The sequence below is a fragment of the Mus musculus genome, chromosome 3 (genome assembly GCF_000001635.26).
Source record: "Mus musculus strain C57BL/6J chromosome 3, GRCm38.p6 C57BL/6J".
Taxonomy (NCBI): domain Eukaryota; kingdom Metazoa; phylum Chordata; class Mammalia; order Rodentia; family Muridae; genus Mus; species Mus musculus.
Genome location: NC_000069.6, coordinates 131,607,780 through 131,627,391, shown reverse-complemented (window position 1 = coordinate 131,627,391; position 19,612 = coordinate 131,607,780). Strand labels below are relative to the sequence as shown.

The 19,612-nt window shown below is 46.0% G+C and overlaps 1 protein-coding gene across 6 annotated transcripts in view; it reads right to left on the bottom strand.

Annotated features, from left to right (window-relative positions):
* Papss1 (3'-phosphoadenosine 5'-phosphosulfate synthase 1) overlaps window positions 1–19,612 on the bottom strand; it is a 78,908-nt gene that overhangs the window by 16,280 nt on the left and 43,016 nt on the right. For all 6 annotated transcript variants that reach the window (XM_030252605.1, NM_001289479.1, NM_001289478.1 and 3 more), the window contains one exon: window positions 8,103–8,371. In XM_030252605.1, the coding sequence (XP_030108465.1) occupies window positions 8,103–8,371 (269 nt within the window). The remainder of the gene's footprint in view (window positions 1–8,102; window positions 8,372–19,612) is intronic.

The following is a 19,612-nucleotide window of genomic DNA, read 5'->3' as shown; positions in this document are numbered from 1 at the left end:
GCTCTCTTCAGAAACAACCCTGCTGGAGAGAGCAGCAGGTCCAAAGGAGGCACCCTCCTTGGCTGCCAATGTCTAGCCAATACAGCTATGATATCTGTTCCTATGCAACTCAGGGCATCTCTGAAGGATCTCCCAGAACCCTCCCGGGTACAGAGGTTCAGATTCCATTACTCACACCTGTGTGGTTCCGAGCAAGCTATGCAAACTATCTACATGAGTTAGCCTCACCTAAAGTGGTGGCTCACGAGCCGAGTTAGTTAATATACTGAACACCAGGGACCGCATGAACTACACCTCAACTTCTCCCTGTACCCTGCCAGCTCCCTTCCTTCTTTTTCCTTCCAAGTGTGACAGCAAGGGCTTTCATGGATCTCCGGAACTCTTGCTTGTCACTTGCTATCCAGTGCGCACAACCTTCACCATGAGGGACCAGGACGCTCACTGGAAGCAGTGACTACTGTGGGAAGAATAGGTGCAGAAGAAGCAAGAGCTTTTGGATGCTCAGTGTACAGTTACCTTTATTCTAGAAAATTTAGCTTATAGGAACACCTGCAAAATGTGTCCCTTTTGTCCTATGTATAGTTCAATGTGAAATTAAAATAAGACAAGTTAGAAAATGTACAATAGACTACTTAATCCTACCGTGAATCCTTCAGACAAACACTCACGTGCACATACACACAGCTCAGATGTCTGCCAGACTACAAAGGAAGCTGGTGCCAAACTGGTTTGGACTAAGGCTGCAGCCCTCAGTACACCCCTGCATCATCATCATCACGTTCACTAGACTTGTTCTTGTGGGTAGTGACGAGAGCCAGTAAGAGGCCAACGACAGGTCCTGCCAGAGCCGGTTCAGTACAGGCCATTGCAAAACCTTAGTGCCTGAGAGAACCAAAAGCAAGAAGGCTGCAGTTCTCCCCTTCTTCCTTCTCCCTAAAGACCGCTCTAAGTCCAGCTGACCTGCCTTAAGGCTGGAAGGCTCTCTGGACACGGAAGAAATGCTCCTTTCTCTAAAGAGAAGGGGACAGAGAGGAACATAAACAGCAGGCCTTGCTGCCTTGCTAAGTCCCCAGGCCTCTCAGTAGCCACTCAACCTGCACAACTACCCACCCTTCACCAGGCAGACAATATCTAGCTTTCCTTGAACATTTATTTATAAAGGCTTTCGTGTCATGAAAGACTTGAATTCAGTAAATATGTGTGTTCTCCTTATTATGCTAATCTCTTTGTAAGGGATGTCTCAGTCATGAACCCAGGATGGGTGAAGGGATAAATTCACCACCAACTGCTCAACTGTGCCTTGCAAAGAGGAAGACCTCAGGTATCTTCACTGTTCTTTGTTTTGTGTGTTTATGTGTTGGTGTGTGTGTGTGTGTGTGTGTGTGTGTGTGTAGTAGTAGTAGTAGGAATTTACTATCCTAGCAAGCCCATATAAAAGACACATAATCACATAATCCAGGTATTTTATTTAAAGCCATAAGCCTAGATTGGACAGATCTAGGGCTATACTAACTCACTCCCCAGCTGTAGTTCCTTGTTACTTGCCATGTGGTTCTGGTCCATAGCAACTTCTTCCTCCTTCCTCCTCTCTACCTGTAACCCCCTTACTCAAACCTCCGCCTCCCCCCTTACTCCCTCCACTGCCCAACCCCAGCCTATGGTTAAATTGGGGAGAAGCTGCACATGGCATCCCTTTGAGTACACAAGAATCTGTTCATTGGGCGCACCCACATCCTGAGGAACCAGTATTTTACATTAGAGTACAAGCAGCATCAGACCAACCCACTACATCTCTGCGTCTGTGTCTGTGTGTCTGCCTGTGGCTGTGGCTGTGTGGCTGTGTGTCTGTGTGAGTGTCTGTGTGCCTGTTGTTTATACATATGATGGGGGAAGAGTGAAGCCCATGGGCACACAGAAGGCACAGAAGGATGTCAGATGGTCTGCTCTACCATTCTCTACCCTATTCCTTTATGACAACTTCTCGTACTAAATCTAGAGCTAGGCTGGCATCTAGCAAGCTACAGCAATCCTCCTGTCTCCACCCTCCACAGTGCCTATTAGCACATATACAGCCATCTCATGCCCTTTGGGTTTTTTTTTTTTTTTTTGAATAGGTGCTGGGATGTAAACACATCTTCAAGACATCTCTCCAGCCCCTACTCTCACTTCTGAACCTCCCTGCAGAAGCACAACTGACAGAACTTAAGGCATAAGATCTTTCCAGTTGAAAGCTGAGCATGAGCATGGTGTAGCAGGCTTGCAATCCCAGGACTCTGAAGGGAAACCAGGAGCTCAAAGCCAGCCTTAGCTATATACTGTGTTTAAAAGGCCAGCTTGGGATACACGAGACCATGCTCCCAAAACCCTGTCTAACTCAGGAAAGGATCTTCTGTTTTTATCACAGCCTACTTCATTACCAACCCTCCCATTCTTGTTCTTTTAAAGCATTTTTAGTTAACTTACTGAATAAAATCTCACATCAACCCCACCTAAGAATTGCAAAGCAAACAAGACAGGTCCCAAAAGAGGAGGCTCATTTTCTTAGCTGGAATTTAATGAGGTCATTGCTCATATACCTACTCCTGCCTGTGATAGTTATGGTTTCTGTGGCTGTGATAAACACCGGCATCTTGGGAAGGTATGGGCTCACAGCTTACACAGCCGGCAGTCCATTATTCAGGAAGTCAGGTCAAGAACTCAGGGCAGGAACCTGGAGACAGGAACTGATGCAGAGGCCTTACTGGGGCTTGCTTATCCTGCGTCCTTATTACACACGGGACCAACAGCCCACAGTGAACTAGGCCTTCCCGCATCAATCATCAATCAAGAAAATGCCCCACAGGTTTGTCCAGGCAACCTGGTAGAAGTATTTTCTTAACCAAGGTTCCCTCTTCCCAGATGATTATAACTTGTGTCAAGCTGGCATAAAACTAGCCAGCACACCGCCCTCACCTCATCTGGTCCGCCCCCAAACTAGACAACCTCAGATCAAATGATTGGCTTAGAACGATGAGGCTCATGCCCTCAGTACTGGTGGAACACGGTCCAGAAATGGAGTTCTGTAAGGAGGATTCTGTGAGACTCCACAGATGTCTGCTGACCTCGGTTCCTTCAAACACAGAACTGTTGTTGGAATGTGCTTCGTGCACCTCCCGGGGGTAGTGGAGAGGAGTTAGTTTACCTCAGATGACTCACTATTGCTTGCTGCTGTTATTCAGTTAAATGTTTAAAATGCCCTTCATATGCCTGCCTCTATGGAAAGACCTGTTCTTGTCACACACCGCTCGTCCTGGTGATGGAATACAGCTTGAGCTCAATGGGAACTTTACTCACGTGACCGTTCTCAGCCCTCAGAGTATAAATCGTCTGGGGTCTGAGTGAGGTTGGCTGCTGCTTGAGACTTTTGTCCACCTCTCTGTCGGCTCCCTTCTCCCAGGTCCACCACCTCTAGAGGAGGTTCCAGCTAGGGGAACTACTAAACAACGTGGGAGATGCAAGAACTAAATAGAAGTCATGGAGACACGGCAAACACCCAGGACCCTGTGGGGCCAACTCAACTATCACCTTACTTCAGCAGAAAGAGGAGCAACGTGGGATGTTTATTCACACGGCATTCTGATGCATCAGTGGACATGGACCCCAAAGAAGAGCCAACTGTGTTCATTTTCTAGCCTGCTGTTTTGTTTGTCCGCTTTCCTGGTGTAAAGTGGTAACAGAGAATCCAACCCCATAAACTAAGCTCCAATAAAGATTCTTAGGCTCCATCCCAAATAGTCAAATGTCTTGGACTATCTTTTAAAATGTTTGAAGGAGTTTGTATCATTAAATTGCTTAGATCTTTTTAAAAATGAGTTTGCCTCTCAGATAAATCTAAGTGCAGTGATAATGTGCAGGCCATTTTTATTGTGAAAACACAAAAGGCTGGTTGGGAAGTTCCCACCCACCACCTCTGAGGCCACACAGCTGATTCATTGACTCATTCAGCAAAGATATTCTGAAAGTCTACTCTACTCTACATTGAAACTGAAATATAATTTTCAGCTCCTTTACATACGGATACAAAAAAAGATCTCAAACATTCTATTTGACCATGGGGAGATTTCCAAGACCCTGCCCCCATATCAGGGAGCAAATTACTTCCTGATTCAGTCATGCTCCAAATGAAGATGTCTCCTGGGAGCTGGAGAGAGGGCTCAGGAGTTCAGATCCGGTACTGCTCTTCCAGAAGAGTTAAAGTCCCGAGCTCAGTCCCCAGCACCAGGTTGGGTGGCTGACTGCTGCCTGTACCTCCAGCTCCAGTGGGGGAATCCTAAGCCTCTGGCCCCTCCCATAGGCACTGATACTCATCTGCACACACACAACCCCACACTGACACACACAGGGACACAAAGCTAAAAGTGAACCTTTCAAGAATGTGACGTCCTGCTGGATACATCTCTAAAACCTGGAATGCATTTCACATTCAGACAGATACATGTGCATGAAGTTCTTTGAGACCAGGGGCAAAACAGTTATTTGGCTCTTGAAAGTTTTCCTTCCTTATCTAGTTTGGAACTACTGGTGGGTGAGGAGAGCTTTAACAGAAAGGAAAGTCATAAGGGTCCTGTCCTTGAGGGACCCTGGCCCCTTCCTCTTCTTTTTTCAGGCCACAATGGAAACACTCTGTACTGCCATTCAATCCCACCATGATGTGTTATTTTACCAAGGGCCCAGAAGCAACAAGACCAACCAGTTACAAACTAAAGCACTCAAACCGTGAGCCAAATAAAGCTCTTCTGTTTATGAGTTAATAGTTCAGGTATCTGTACAGTGAAAACAGCTGGCTTGTGCCCTAAAGTCCCTTTAGCTCTTGAAAAATTTAGAAAAAGCAAAAATCACACTGCTCTGTCCTCTGCTCTGAGCCTCTGTTAAAAGAACAATATCAAGTTCTTGCTAACCGAATCCAAGAACACATCAAAACAATCATCCATCCTGACCAAGTAGGTTTCATCCCAGGGATGCAGGGATGGTTCAATATACGGAAATCCATCAACGTAATCCAGTACATAAACAAACTCAAAGACAAAAACCACATGATCATCTCGTTAAGATGTTGAGAAAGCATTTGACAAAATCCAACACCCATTCATGATAAAAGTCTTGGAAATATCAGGAATTCAAGGCCCATACCTAAACATGATAAAAGCAATCTACAGCAAACCAGTAGCCAACAGCAAAGTAAATGGTGAGAAGCTGGAAGCAATCCCACTAAAATCAGGGACTAGACAAGGCTGTCCATTCTCGCCCTACCTATTCAACATTGTACTTGAAGTCCTAGCCAGAGCAATTAGACAACAAAAGGAGATCAAGGGGATACAAATTGGAAAGGAGGAAGTCAAAATATCACTTTTTGCAGATGATATGATAGTATATATAAGTGACCCTAAAAATTCCACCAGAGAACTCCTAAGCCTGATAAACAGCTTCAGTGAAGTAGCTGGATATAAAATTAACTCAAACAAGTCAATGGCCTTTCTGTACACAAAGGATAAACAGGCTGAGAAAGAAATTAGGGAAACAACACCCTTCTCAATAGTCACAAATAATATAAAATACCTTGGCATGACTCTAACTAAGGAAGTGAAAGATCTGTATGATAAGAACTTCAAGTCTCTGAAGAAAGAAATTAAAGAAGATCTCAGAAGATGGAAAGATCTCCCATGCTCATGGATTGGCAGGATCAACATTGTAAAAATGGCTATCTTGCCAAAAGCAATCTACAGATTCAATGCAATCCCCATCAAAATTCCAACTCAATTCTTCAACGAATTAGAAAGGGCAATCGGCAGATTCATCTGGAATAACAAAAAACCTAGGATAGCAAAAACTCTTCTCAAGGATAAAAGAACCTCTGGTGGAATCACCATGCCGGACCTAAAGCTGTACTACAGAGCAATTGTGATAAAAACTGCATGGTATTGGTATAGTGACAGACAAGTAGACCAATGGAACAGAATTGAAGACCCAGAGATGAACCCACACACCTATGGTCACTTGATCTTTGACAAGGGAGCTAAAACCATCCAGTGGAAAAAAGACAGCATTTTCAACAAATGGTGCTGGCACGACTGGCAGTTATCATGTAGAAAAATGTGAATTGATCCATTCCTATCTCCTCGTACTAAGGTCAAATCTAAGTAGATTAAGGAACTCCACATAAAACCAGAGACACTGAAACTTATAGAGGAGAAAGTAGGGAAAAGCCTCGAAGATATGGGTAGAGGGGAAAAATTCCTGAATAGAACAGCAATGGCTTGTGCTGTAAGATCGAGAATCAATAAATGGGACCTCATAAAATTGCAAAGCTTCTGCAAGGCAAAAGACACCGTCAATAAGACAAAAAGACCACCAACAGATTGGGAAAGGATCTTTACCTATCCCAAATCGGACAGGGGACTAATATCCAATATATATAAAGAACTCAAGAAGGTAGACTCCATAAAATCAAATAACCCCATTAAAAAATGGGGCTCAGAGCTGAACAAAGAATTCTTACCTGAGGAATACCGAATGGCTGAGAAGCACCTGAAAAAATGTTCAACATCCTTAATCATCAGGGAAATGAAAATCAAAACAACCCTGAGATTCCACTTCACTCCAGTCAGAATGGCTAGGATCAAAAATTCAGGTGACAGCAGATGCTGGCGAGGATGTGGAGAAAGAGGAACACTCCTCCATTGTTGGGATTGCAAGCTTGTACAACCACTCTGGAAATCAGTCTGGCGGTTCCTCAGAAAATTGGACATAGTACTACCAGAGGATCCCGCAATACCTCTCCTGGGCATATATCCAGAAGATGTCCCAACCGGTAAGAAGGACACATGCTCCACTATGTTCATAGCAGCCTTATTTATAATAGCCAGAAGCTGGAAAGAACCCAGATGCCCCTCAACAGAGGAATGGATACAGAAAATGTGGTACATTTACACAATGGAGTACTACTCAGCTATTAAAAAGAATGAATTTATGAAATTCCTAGCCAAATGGATGAACCTGGAGGGCATCATCCTGAGTGAGGTAACCCAATCACAAAGGAACTCTCACAATATGTACTCACTGATAAGTGGATATTAGCCCAGAAACTTAGGATACCCAAGATATAAGATGTAATTTGCTAAACACATTAAACTCAAGAGAACGAAGACCAAAGTGTGGACACTTTGCCCCTTCTTAGAATAGGAAACAAAACACCCATGGAAGGAGTTACAGAGACAAAATTTGGAAGTGTGACGAAAGGATGGACCATCTAGTGATTGCCATATCCAGAGATCCATCCCATGATCAGCTTCCAAACGCTGACACCATTGCATACACTAGCAAGATTTTGCTGAAAGGACCCAGATATAGCTATCTCTTGTGAGACTATGCTGGGGCCTAGCAAACACAGAAGTGGATGATCACAGTCAGCTATTGGATGGGTCACATGGCTCCCAATGGAGGAGCTAGAGAAATTACCCAAGGAGCTATAGGGAACTGCAACCCTATAGGTGGAACAACATTATGAACTAACCAGTACCCCGGAGCTCTTGACTCTAGCTGCATATGTATCAAAAGATGGCCTAGTTGGCCATCACTGCAAAGAGAGGCCCATTGGACTTGCAAACTTTATATGCCCCAGTACAGGGGAACCCCAGGGCCAAAAAGGGGGAGTGGGTGGGTAGAGGAGTGGGGGTGTGGGTATTGGCGGACTTTTGGGATAGCATTGAAAATGTAAACGAGGAAAATACCTAATTAAAAAAAAAAGGAAAAAAAAAAAAAAGAACAATATCGATGTTGTTATAACTGTATCTGGACCTGGGCTGGTGGATACAAAACGACCTTACGTTGCTACATGGTTCCAGCTTCTGTGTCTTCCTCATAGCCCTGATTAGAGAGCGTGGTTAGAGGGCGTGGTTAGAGGGCGGTTAGATGGCATTCCCAACACTAGGAGAAGGAGAACTCAGCAATGCTGAATGTTTGGAACACATTGAGGCATCCAGGAACGGTCAGTAGGTCAGTTGGTGATAATACAATGTTCCCAAGAATGGCTTTAGTTTTACACTGGTATCTTAAAGGCAGCCTACCTCGGTTGGCCCAGCATACATCATAGGAGACGGGAAAATGGCCACCACTGTCGTTTCAGGATCCAGGATGCCCTCCTCCAGCACTGCAGCGTGCTGCTTCATACGCCACATCAGAGGGACATCGTCATCCTTCGTCCAGCCACCAAGAGGATGGAGGAGCAGGACAGGGCGCCGGTAGCCCCTCTCCAGAAGCTGCTTGTGGGTATCCTGCATTAACAGAGCGTGCCCGTTGTGCACTGGGTTGCGCAACTGAAATGCAAAGACAGCATCTGCAAAGGGAATTTCCAGAGTTAGGACTTTCAAGCACCACCCTGCATGGGGCAAGCCAGGCTTTCCTGGTTGATGGTCACAAGAAACAAACACACAAGCTCAGCATCACAAACGGGTAAAGCCATGGACTGGTGACTGCTTATTCCAAGACATGCACTGCTGCTACTCAGTGCTACAGCCCTTGCTCACCGGAGGACATGTGATACGGGAGCCACAGACTCAGGGCGGTTGGTTACTCCTGCGTTCAGGGAAATGACAACAACTGTCAGGCTTTCTTTCAGCCCTGATTCAACTGTTTTCAACAAGTGTAAATTCAGAGTCAGTGAGTCACTGACCCGTCAAATCCTCCAGAGGCCCTAAAGACCTGAGTTGGGTTACTCATTTTCAAGGGCTTTATAAAGAGAGGCAGAATATGAAGAAAGCTATGGCTTCACTTTTTACTTGCTATCCACATGTAAGCAGATTACTCTGAGAAGAGACCTACTACTATGTTGTCACCTGACTCTAGACTCAGGATTGCAATATAGCAGCAACACTATCTCAGAGGGCCACTGCTATTACTCAAATGAAAGCTACACCATGAATTGAATTGATTAGCCACTGTCTGCTTACAATCTTGGTTTCACTCCTCCATGCTGGCTGCAGGGGACCTCTTGTTAGAAGCCAGGGTTCTTTGGGATATAGAGTAATCTCACAGAACAGGAAATAATCCTGGCACACGAGCTCTGTGTTTACCATTCTCCAGACACCTGTCCCCTCACCCCACCATGATGGTTTGACTCAGACACCCAGTTTTTTTTTTTACTGTTATTTACTTTTGCTTTTGTTAAACATAATAAAAGATTTACCTGTATTATTTTTAATTATGTGCAGGCATGTATGTCTGTGTAGGGTGTGTGCACGTGTGTGCAGGTGCCATTGGAGACCAGAGGTGTAGGATCCCCTGGAGCTGGAGTTGCAGGCAGTTGTAAGCTACCTGACTCAGGTACTGGGAACCAAACACAGGTCGTTTTCAAGAGTAGTAGAACTGCTGACCAACCTCTCCAATCCCACCTCTCACAGTGGGCATCAATTCTGATCCCTCTAGCGCCATGACAGAAGCAAGAAAACTGTCACAAATGACTAGGATTTAGGAGATTTTGTCTTGATGTATCTTTTAATATTTCAAGTTTGGGAATATTATCATTATCCTTAGGCATTATCAAATTACCTTTCAAACATCAGCAGGCTGTATTTTTCTAACCCAAAGATGATGTGATGTGCCACTAGGTATAAGGTACAGAAAAGTCTTGATAGAAGCATATGAACACTGAACATTGTTCAGCTTCCATATAGAGGAGGGGCCCAGAACTGATCACTGCTCTCATCTTTTAGGGTCTGTTTGGAATCCTACTTTTACATAGGGATATGCAAGACCCTAAACATCTCAGACCTTCAGCGCTCACCTCAGAGCAAGAGGCATTTTTACTTCCTCACTTAATTATACTTGGACCTCTAGAGTGCTGAAGGCTGCCTGATGCAGGAGCACAGCATCCCCTCTGAATTTACAGATTTCCTGCTTGAGCATGGCTCTTGCCTGACTCTCACCACTGAGCAGTCTTTTCTGACTGTTCTTCCTTGGCCTTACTCTGCTCCATTTGCAGCTCTGAACCATGAGTGACCTGTACTCTTAGACTGGTCTGAGTTACTACATGAGGGGAGGGCCTGCCAGAAGTCTTCAGCACTTAGGGACACACAGACTAGCTGACACTGGAGGCAACAGGGCCATGGCGGAGAAGGCAGCCTGTTTGCCTGGACAATACAAGGATGCAGTGCAGATAAGCCACTAAACAGTAGGAAATTGACAAAGGTTTTCAGCATAGAAGAAAGACCTAAATACAGAACAGAAAAAGACCAAATAGATTATATGACATGGGCTAGAATTAAAAGTATCAGTGTATCTTTATGGTTTCTAGCTATGGCAACACAGATACAGGGATACATAGATGAGAGTATAAATGAGAGAGAGAGAGAGAGAGAGAGAGAGAGAGAGAGAGAGAGAGAGAGAGAGAGAATATGTAACCAGACCCTGAGATACAGGAGTACTAATTCCAAGATGCCCCATTAGTACCAAACCACAGGGATGCTCCAGCTCCTTATGTGCAATCACATCATATTTATAGGTAACATGAGCACACACTTCTGCTCATGTTACCCCAGTGTCTTCAGGTCACTCCCAATGGAGAGCAAAACATCAGTGCTATGGGCAGGCAGCAGGCCATAGGGTTTAGGGATAGATAATAGAGTCTGCATCTTCTCCGGAAAGACACAACTTTACTCCTGAGTACTTCTCATCCAGGGTGAGCTGGATCTACAGAGGCAGGACCAGAGGATCAAGAATCGGAGCACCAACATTTGGCAGCATTTGAGGCAGGCTAGAACTAGCAGGCAACACTGGGGGTGGGTGCTGCTCAGTGTTACAGTGCTTGCCTACCATAGCAAGGCCTTGGTCTCAACTGTCAACACATAAAGAATTTCAAGCCGGGCGTGGTGGCGCATGCCTTTAATCCCAGCACTTGGGAGGCAGAGGCAGGCAGATTTCTGAGTTTGAGGCCAGCCTGGTCTACAGAGTGAGTTCTAGGACAGCCAGGACTACACAGAGAAACCCTGTCTCGAAAAACCAAAAAAAAAAAAAAAAAAAAAAACAATTTCAAAAGGCAGGTAAAAGTAGGATAACGACGGAGTAGTTACAGATTCTGATATATATACAACAAAACACTCATACCCAGACTATTTTTTAATGACCCTACTAAGAAGGAAAACTGCATGCTTTGGGTAGAAATCAGAGCCAGGAGTATCATCAATGATATCCTTCTGAGTTGATGAGCCCAGTGCAGGTAGGCTAAAGACTTCACTTACTTGTTGGACAGTGAGGGCTTTGTGCCTGAAAGCCACTCTCAAAAGACAGAGATGATGTAAAAACAACAACAGGGGGATGTTAGTAATATAAAATCCCAGTTAAAATGTATAGGACTTTTAGCCTTGGAATATTTCTGTAACTTTCAAATTATTTTAAAATTAAAAAATTCAGAATACTCATGATATAACTCACAGACCATATGAAGCTTACCAAGTGTGGATACCTCAATCCCTCTTAGAAAGGGGAACAAAATAATGATGGGAGGCAGAGGGAAGGAGGGACCTGTGTGGGAGAGAGGAGGGGAGAGGGAGGGAGGGAGGATCAGGTATGGAGGGAGACAAGAGAGAAGCCCAGAGAGCCAGAAGAGTGAATAGAAATATGCAGCAGTGTAAGGTTGGAGAAGGGGAAACCTCTAGAAAGTCCCAGACACCAGGGATGTGAGAGGCTCCCAGGACCCAATGTGATGACCTAAGCAGAAATGTCCAATAGTGGGAGATGAAACCCGGAGAGTCACCCCCAGTAGACAGACATGGCCCCCACTTGAGAAATGGGACCACCCAACCCTAGAGCAGCTGTGAGTGCAAATCTGCAGAGAACACAGCTTGGCCTTTCCGAACACATTGTCTCACTTCATCCCACCCATTTTATTTTATTTTATTTTGATCCAGAATTGTTCCTGTCTAAAGGAAATGCAAGGACAAAAATGGAGCAGGGACTGAAGGAAAGGCCATCCAGAGACTGCCCCAACTTAGGATCCATCCTGCGGGCAGGCACCAAACCCTGACACTGTTACTGATGCCATGTTGTGCTTGCAGACAGGAGCCTGGCACGGCTGCCCTCTGAGAGGCTGTACCAGCAGCTGACTGAGTAAGATGCAGATGCTTTCAGCCAAGCATTGGACTGAGGTCAGGGAACCGTATGGAAGAGTTAGAGGAGGACTGAAGGAGCTGAAGGGGACTGCAACCCCATAGGAAGAACAACAATATCAACTAACTGGACCCCTCAGAGCTCTCAGGGACTAAACCACAAACCAAAGAGTATACATGGGCTAGTCTGTGGCTCCCACTACATATGTAGCAGAGGACTGCCTTATTTGGCCACAGTGGGAAGGGAGGTACTTGGTCCTGTGGAGGCCTGATGCCCCAGAGAAGGGGAATGCTAGAGGGGTGAGATGGGACTGGATGGGTGGGTGGGAAAGCACCCTCTTAGAAGCAAAGGGGATGGGGATGGAGAGGGGGGTTTATGGAGGGAGTACCAGGAAGGAAGACAACATTTGAAACGTATATAAATAAAATAATAAAAAATATACATACTTAAAAATAATTTTAAAATCTTTTTAAAAAGCAAAGCAGAAAACTAAATCAAGAGAAACATCAACAAATGACAATTTGTAGAGCTTATTACGTTTCAAATGAACTTAGAAAGAGTCACTTGTTTTAAAGAAAATACTAGGATTTGAACACTAGACATCTGACAGTTTTAAAGTGAATTTATTTTGGGGGTGGAGGGGTGGAGCAGTAGTGCTGTGGCTATGCTGTGGAGGCCTTCACTGTTAAAGAGATGCATACTGAACCATTTAGAGGGGATGACAGGAGAACTGCGATTTGACTCAGAATATGGCGAGCGCGTTCAGAGAGGGCAAGTGTTGGCACAGATGGAAGGCCAGTGACCCCGGCCGCGCAGTGGCGCTGAAGCTGGGTCAGAAGCCCGGGACTCGGCTGTTAGACTGTTATCTCTGCATGTGTTTTAAATTCCCCCAACAACATGCTTTAAAAGGGAAGGCACACATGGGGGACCCGAGGCAGAACTGCTTTTAAATTCAGTTATATGACCCTCACTGCTCCAGTTTATTGAGGCTGCTGCCCACACAGGAAAGCAAACTTGACCCTAGGAAGCCCTGAGGGCATCTGGGGCTTTGCAAGCCGAGGGGCTCTGCTGCAAGCTCTCACCCTAATGCTACAGTGCAATAATGTAAGTTTATGGAATAAGATAGGACAGGCAGAAATAAAATAAAACTCCAGCCAAGAGGAGTGTAGTGGCATCCCTGCTTTCCAGAGGGGGTGAGTTGTCCCAGGATCATAAAATCATCCCTTTTGTCAAAGACAGAGGGCACACAGCACGGGGCAATCACAGTGTATTCTGAATGCCCCTTAGAAGGGATATTTGTATCAAATATGGGCTGTGAGTACAACGTGAAGTGACCTGTGACATTTTGTAGAAAATCAGCCCAACCACACTCTACCGGGCTGACACAGGAGAGTACGGAAGGTAGCGAGCCTAGATACTAGAGATAAAAGCACTATAAACATTTCCACGGAGACAGAACTCTGCCAACCTTTCAGTTCTCTCTACTCCCTTAACAGAGTTGTCCCCCAGGGCCAACTCACCTGACAGACCATACCCTGCACACTGTGATGAGGTCCCAAGTGCCAAGGGTACATGTGTGTAGGGCTCTGCATTAGCCACTTGCAAACTTCTGTTAACTGAGAACTTGGCCCTAAGCTCAGATGACCTCTCGTCCTGCCTATTGGTGTTCCCAATATCATCAGAGAGTCAATCCCTGCCTCCTTGTCCGCATCTCCAGGCCTTTTTCATAGTTATGGAGCGCAGCCACACGTCCACCAACAGTCCAGCCCTCCTTTCTTCCTCTGAATGTGCTCAGACCCCAGCATCCCACCGCCAGGTCTGGGCTAACTGTTCCCCTTCCCCAGTCTGACAGAAGAGTGGACAAGGACAGCGGAGGTCTGAATGGATGAAAACTCAAGTTCAGGACAAGCTCTCCCGGAGGTCACCGTGGGGCGTCTGTGTCCTCGGGAGCCTGCAATCTAGTCAGAGAAAGAAAGAGCAGACACTTGCGGAAAGGAATCCAGCTCTCTCAACTCTACCAGCTCGGCTTGCAGAGAAGGCTGCTGACAGTATGGACAGTCCATGATGGAAGAAAAGAACATGGCTCCCTTTCTTCACCTCCACACAGAACTAGGAGACCACACTCACACAGCTAGCCCGTCGCTTCCCGCTCTGCCACACAGTGAGCAGGAACTTCCTGCCAAATCCCAAAGGCACCCGTGCTTTCTGTCTGTATGCAAGGATCCACCCACTATCTCCCCAGCCTTACTGTCTGCTAAACAGGGCAACTATTCTTTAGAATAAAAAGCATGAAGTACAGCAGAGAACTCAAGAGGAAACTGTAAATAGACAATTTCAGTATCCCTGTATTGGTTTTAATGCTTGCTTTTTGCCTAGTCTCCTAGTTATTCTTGGTGCACATATTTTACATAATCAAATGTATGTGACATTTCCAACTCTACGGGGCCATTGGGGTCTAACCACCTGTTTCTCACTTTACACTTGGAGCAGCAGGGTTCACTGCTGAGCTGTGCAAAGCTCTACTAACATACGATTCAGGAACTACCCACACAACCTCCCACCATCAGCTATACTCAATGACTTGTGGTATCTCAGCCATCTCTCTATGGCCTGACCTCCCAACTCATCAGCTAAGGACACCATGAAATCATCCCAATACATTCTGTCTTCCCACTTTAGAATTACTGTCTCACCACACCCCACTCTGTCCATTCGTCATCGCTTTCCCAACCTCCCATACCACGTCTATGTAAAAGGGCCGTTCTTCACGACAAGTTCTCCCTCCCTGCACTCAGGACTCCTCTCCACCAGGCCAAGAGGCTACACGGTGGAACCCTTTCCTTGCAGCAAGCGAGAGGGGAGGAAGAGAGTGAAAAAAGTCCTTTCCAAAGTGCCTTTCACTACTTAGAAAGCAAAGGACAAATGTCAGCATTTCCTGATGTGAAAAACAAGTCGAGTGCCAACCCCCTGCATGTGTGTAGGACAGGTCATGGGATAACCCGTCCAATGGCTTGCCAGGATCTAGTGCAAACAGCTAGATGGTCCAGGCTCTGCACCTGCTGAGTCACTAAGCCAGTGGCGAGTGATTGAGTGAGTGACTGACTGACTGACTGACTGACAGAATGAATGAATGAATGAATGAATGAATGAATGAATGAATGAATAAGGAAATGAGCAGGAAAGTGTTCCCAAATGTCAGCCATTCTTCCTACCCAAAAGTTACTAACTGTTTTCTTTCCCTAAGCCAGTACAGCAGCCCAACATGACAGTATGGATAAGAATCCCACAGCTGCTAGATACCATGCCAGGCACAGGGGCTTTATAGGAGTGTCTTTGAAGGAACTAGAAGAATCTTCCCTCTGCCATCAGGAATGTCATACATTATTGATCTTCTTGACTTATACTGAGAAACTGGAAAAATAAGGAGGAATCAATAAAACAGTAAGAGGGCACCTGGGTAAATGGAAGCATATTAATTAGCATTTTCACAAGCTGGTAGTTTCATATCGCAAAGCATGACAACAAGCTGTTATTCTCAAGATGTGAGCTAGGAAGCTCTCACTGTCTCTGAGTGGCTCACTCTGCACACACCATCGCCAGGATAGCTAGGGTCCCTCCGGGCTGACTGCAGAAAGGTACTGAGCTCCTGGGTCAAGGGTGGAAAGCCCAGCAGGCAACCAGAGGACACAGGAAGAATCAACTGGAGGAGCCCTGCCAACCTGGAATGCCTGCACGCCATCGCCACAGTGCCCCTCGCCGGGCTTCCTCACAGAACTACGATCTGTACACCTCCCCACACACTCCGCCGCATCTCGCAGTGTCTCCCCACAGCATTGTCTTAGCAACTAGCATCAGAACACAAATCCCTGCTAAGCACAGGGCTCACGCCTAGAATCGCAGTACCCAGGAAACTGAGGCAGGAGAATACCAGGAGTTCAAAGGCAACCTAGCTATAGAGTGAGGCCACCTTAAAAAACGAAGGAAGGAAGGAAGGAAGGAAGGAAGGAAGGAAGGAAGGAAGGAAGGACGGACGGAAGGACAAGGTCTCTACCTGATATTACCAGCCCAATTCCCAGCACTGCATGTGGATTCCCACGATGGCTCCCATCTCTTCTTCCACACTCACTTAAATTTAGACCCTATCCAAAGGACTATCTTATGGCTAGAACCTGCCAGACTCTTATCTGGTTTCTGGTTGCAACACCTCTAGCTAAAGACTTTGCCGTAAGAAAGCATGCTGCCTTCACAGATGTTCTGCTCCTGCCTCACCAGCCTCCTATAACTGTCCCCAACTTTGTGGAGAATATCCTCCTGGCATCTCTACTCATCCTTTGAAAACAGCGTGGAAGCGTGTAACTCAACAACTCACCAAGGCTCTCACAGCCTGACTGGGGACTCTGCAGCACTATGCTAGCCTGAAAGAAAGCAGGTAGCGCTATCACTCTGTAACCAGCAGGACACAACACTCCACTCCGTACTGCAGAGTAAATACTAGCAGGCTCTTAGCTGGGTAGGTGTCAATCATCTGGGTTCCAAGAACCAGCCATTAGGAAACAGCTCACCTTCCAGTTAACGATGCAGGCAATAGGGAAATCTTAATTCTAAATGGCCTCTAACAGCCAAACTGTTAGAGCCATGTACACCGGCCCACAATCTATAGGTAACCAAAATACTTAAGATGAGGGGGAGAGGAGGGAAAACAATTATGAGCAGACACAAGAGACAAAATGAGTGACTACGCCTGCTTTCTCTCTCTTGAACACATCAGTAGACTGGTTGTTACTGGCTTCCTAAGGAATAAACAAGAACTACAAAGTAAACTCCCTCGGTCTGTTGCTTATTTGCCTTGGTCTAAAATGGAAAAGTAAACAAAATAACACCACAAATCTTTGTTGTTTTCTGTAAGGCTAATAACTGGCTCTCAGCTACTTTAAACAAAGTTGCAATCTCTCATTATGCAACAAGTTCCCTAAATGACTTAAAATGTTTGGCCACAAACAGCACAAAACAGATGGAAGAGGAAAGGCTCTAATTGTGAACAATAATTCCCCAATAAGACGTCTCAACCGTGCCAATAACTGACTAGATTGATCCAAGATATAGATTCATATTTTGGCAAAAAAAAAAAAAAAACAAAGGAGAAGGTCTCAACAAGTCCTGAATATGTCTCTGCTCTCCACCAAAGAAGTGGAAGGAGGGGGAGGGGAGGGGAGGGGAGGGGAGGGGAGGGGAGGGGATACGTGAAATTAACTGTTACTGATGATTATAAGTAGAAAACCCAACTAGAAATGTCTTAAATAATTTAAACATGTAATATCTCTTTAAGCATGAAGTCTGGAGACAGATGACAGAAACTCAACACTGCGCACATGTTTGGGAGTCTCATGGACACTGAGTGGCTGCAAGAACTCCAAGTGCTGTGTCCTCACTGACAGCGCACAGACGGGGCAAAGGGGAGGCAAACTGTGTCTGTTTGTTTGCTTATTGATCATAATCCAGTTTCTTGTCAAGAAGGGCTTTTTTTCTAAAAGCTGTCTCTGTCCTTTATAGTTCAGTGGGGTCCCTAAATCTCTTAGGAACATAAGGTTAATTGTGTGTCATTACTGTCTGATACCAGTCATTACTTACATGTCAAATGAGCCCCAGTGTGTCTGAAAGCAGGAAATGAAGCTACACGTAGCCTACTATAATATATTGCACTCAGAAATCATTGGATGTTAAACCACGTGTGATGGCTACTCTTGTTTGCCAACTTGTCTAGATCTAAAATTAACTAAAACCCTTGTGGAAACAACTACTTGGGTTCTTGCACTTCCTTTGGCAGGGAGCCATTGTTGAACTACCTGGACCACAGCCCATACACCATTCTAATAAACCCTTTCAGATAGATAGATAGATAGATATTGACTGACTCATTCTGACTTTTATTCCTCTAGAGGACCCTGATTAATACACCAAGTGTATGCTTCAAATTCACAGAGAAATCAAGTTCAAAAGACAAAGAGGGGTTCTGCCCTGCAACTGAAGGAGCCAAGCGGAAAATGTGACTGAGCGTTGACCAGCGCAGGCTGAGCAGAAGCCACTGAGCCCATCATAAGCTTCTAGGTCAACACTACCTTATGGTCACATGGCCCCCAATTCCAGCCACACACAGCAGGCTCTGGAGTAACAGACATTCCTTCTCTCATCTTCGCACCGATGCAGCTTCATGAAGCTCAATGACCAACTTCAGCTCATACGGAAACCCAGATAACTTACTCTCTCAGTGCTGCTCACCGTGAGACCATCTTATCTCTTATCTCTCATCTCTCAGTGCGCGCCAGTGCTGCTCACCGTGAGATCATCTCATCTCATCTCAGTTTTTAAAATAAAACCCTAAACCAGCCATGGTGGCACTTGGGAGGCAGAGGCAGGCAAATCTCTGTGCGTTTGAGACCAGCCTGCTCTACACAGTGAGTTCCAGGCTAGCTAGAGCTACAGTGAGAACTTGTTTCAAAGACAGACAGACAGACAGACAGTCAGAGAGAAAGGAAGGAAGGAAGGAAGGAAGGAGAGGGAGAGGGAGAGGGAGAGGGAGAGGGAGAGGGAGAGGGAGAGGGAGAGGGAGAGGGAGAGGGAGAGGGAGGGAGAGAGGGAGAGGGAGAGGGAGAGGAGAGGAGAGGAGAGGAGAGGAGATTCGGTCCCATAAGTGCTCTCATCAACGGTCACGGAGCCTCATGGAGGAAAATGAGCTATGAAACTCCCAAATGGTAAGGCAGGACACTATCCACACTCAGAACTCTACACAACAAGATGACTGCTGGGCTCATGGCTGTCCTGCCTCCACTCCTCTATCATCACCAAGGACAGAGGCTGCAGGCTCTTAGTGCATATTAGTGATCAGCTAGGTTCCAAGCTGGCAATCACATGCAGCTGCCTCTCCCAGGCCACACCCAGAGTGCCACGCAGAAAGCATCAAGGAGTGGTTCTGAGACTCAGGGCTCTGCCAGCTCTGCTGGTGGACTGACAGAGTGCAGTAACAACGGCAGAACACTGGAGCCTCTAACGGTCCAGCCTCATCTGCAGGGAATGCTTTTCTCAATGACACACCTTCAGAGCATGCGCAGAGGTATCTGGTGCACATGCAGCACATCGTTTACCGACACCCGTGTAGTGCGCTTGTGAGGAAATCCTGGAGCAGCTGTGAGTGCAAATCTGCAGAGAACACAGCTTGGCCTTTCCGAACACATCGTCTCACTTCATCCCACCCCCAGACGGTGAGAGCAGTACAGGGTGAATGCTCTTGAAGCAACTGCTTCCTGGTGCTGCTCAATGCCTGCTTGACCCATAAAGCCCCTTCTTGTGTCTATTTTTGAAACCTCAGCACTTGGCACATGAGCAGACAAAGATGTACAATACAGGTTTATGGTCTAAACACAGTAAGGCGGCGGCATCGCTCCCACATGGGGTCTGTGAGGCACACCACCAGCATGAG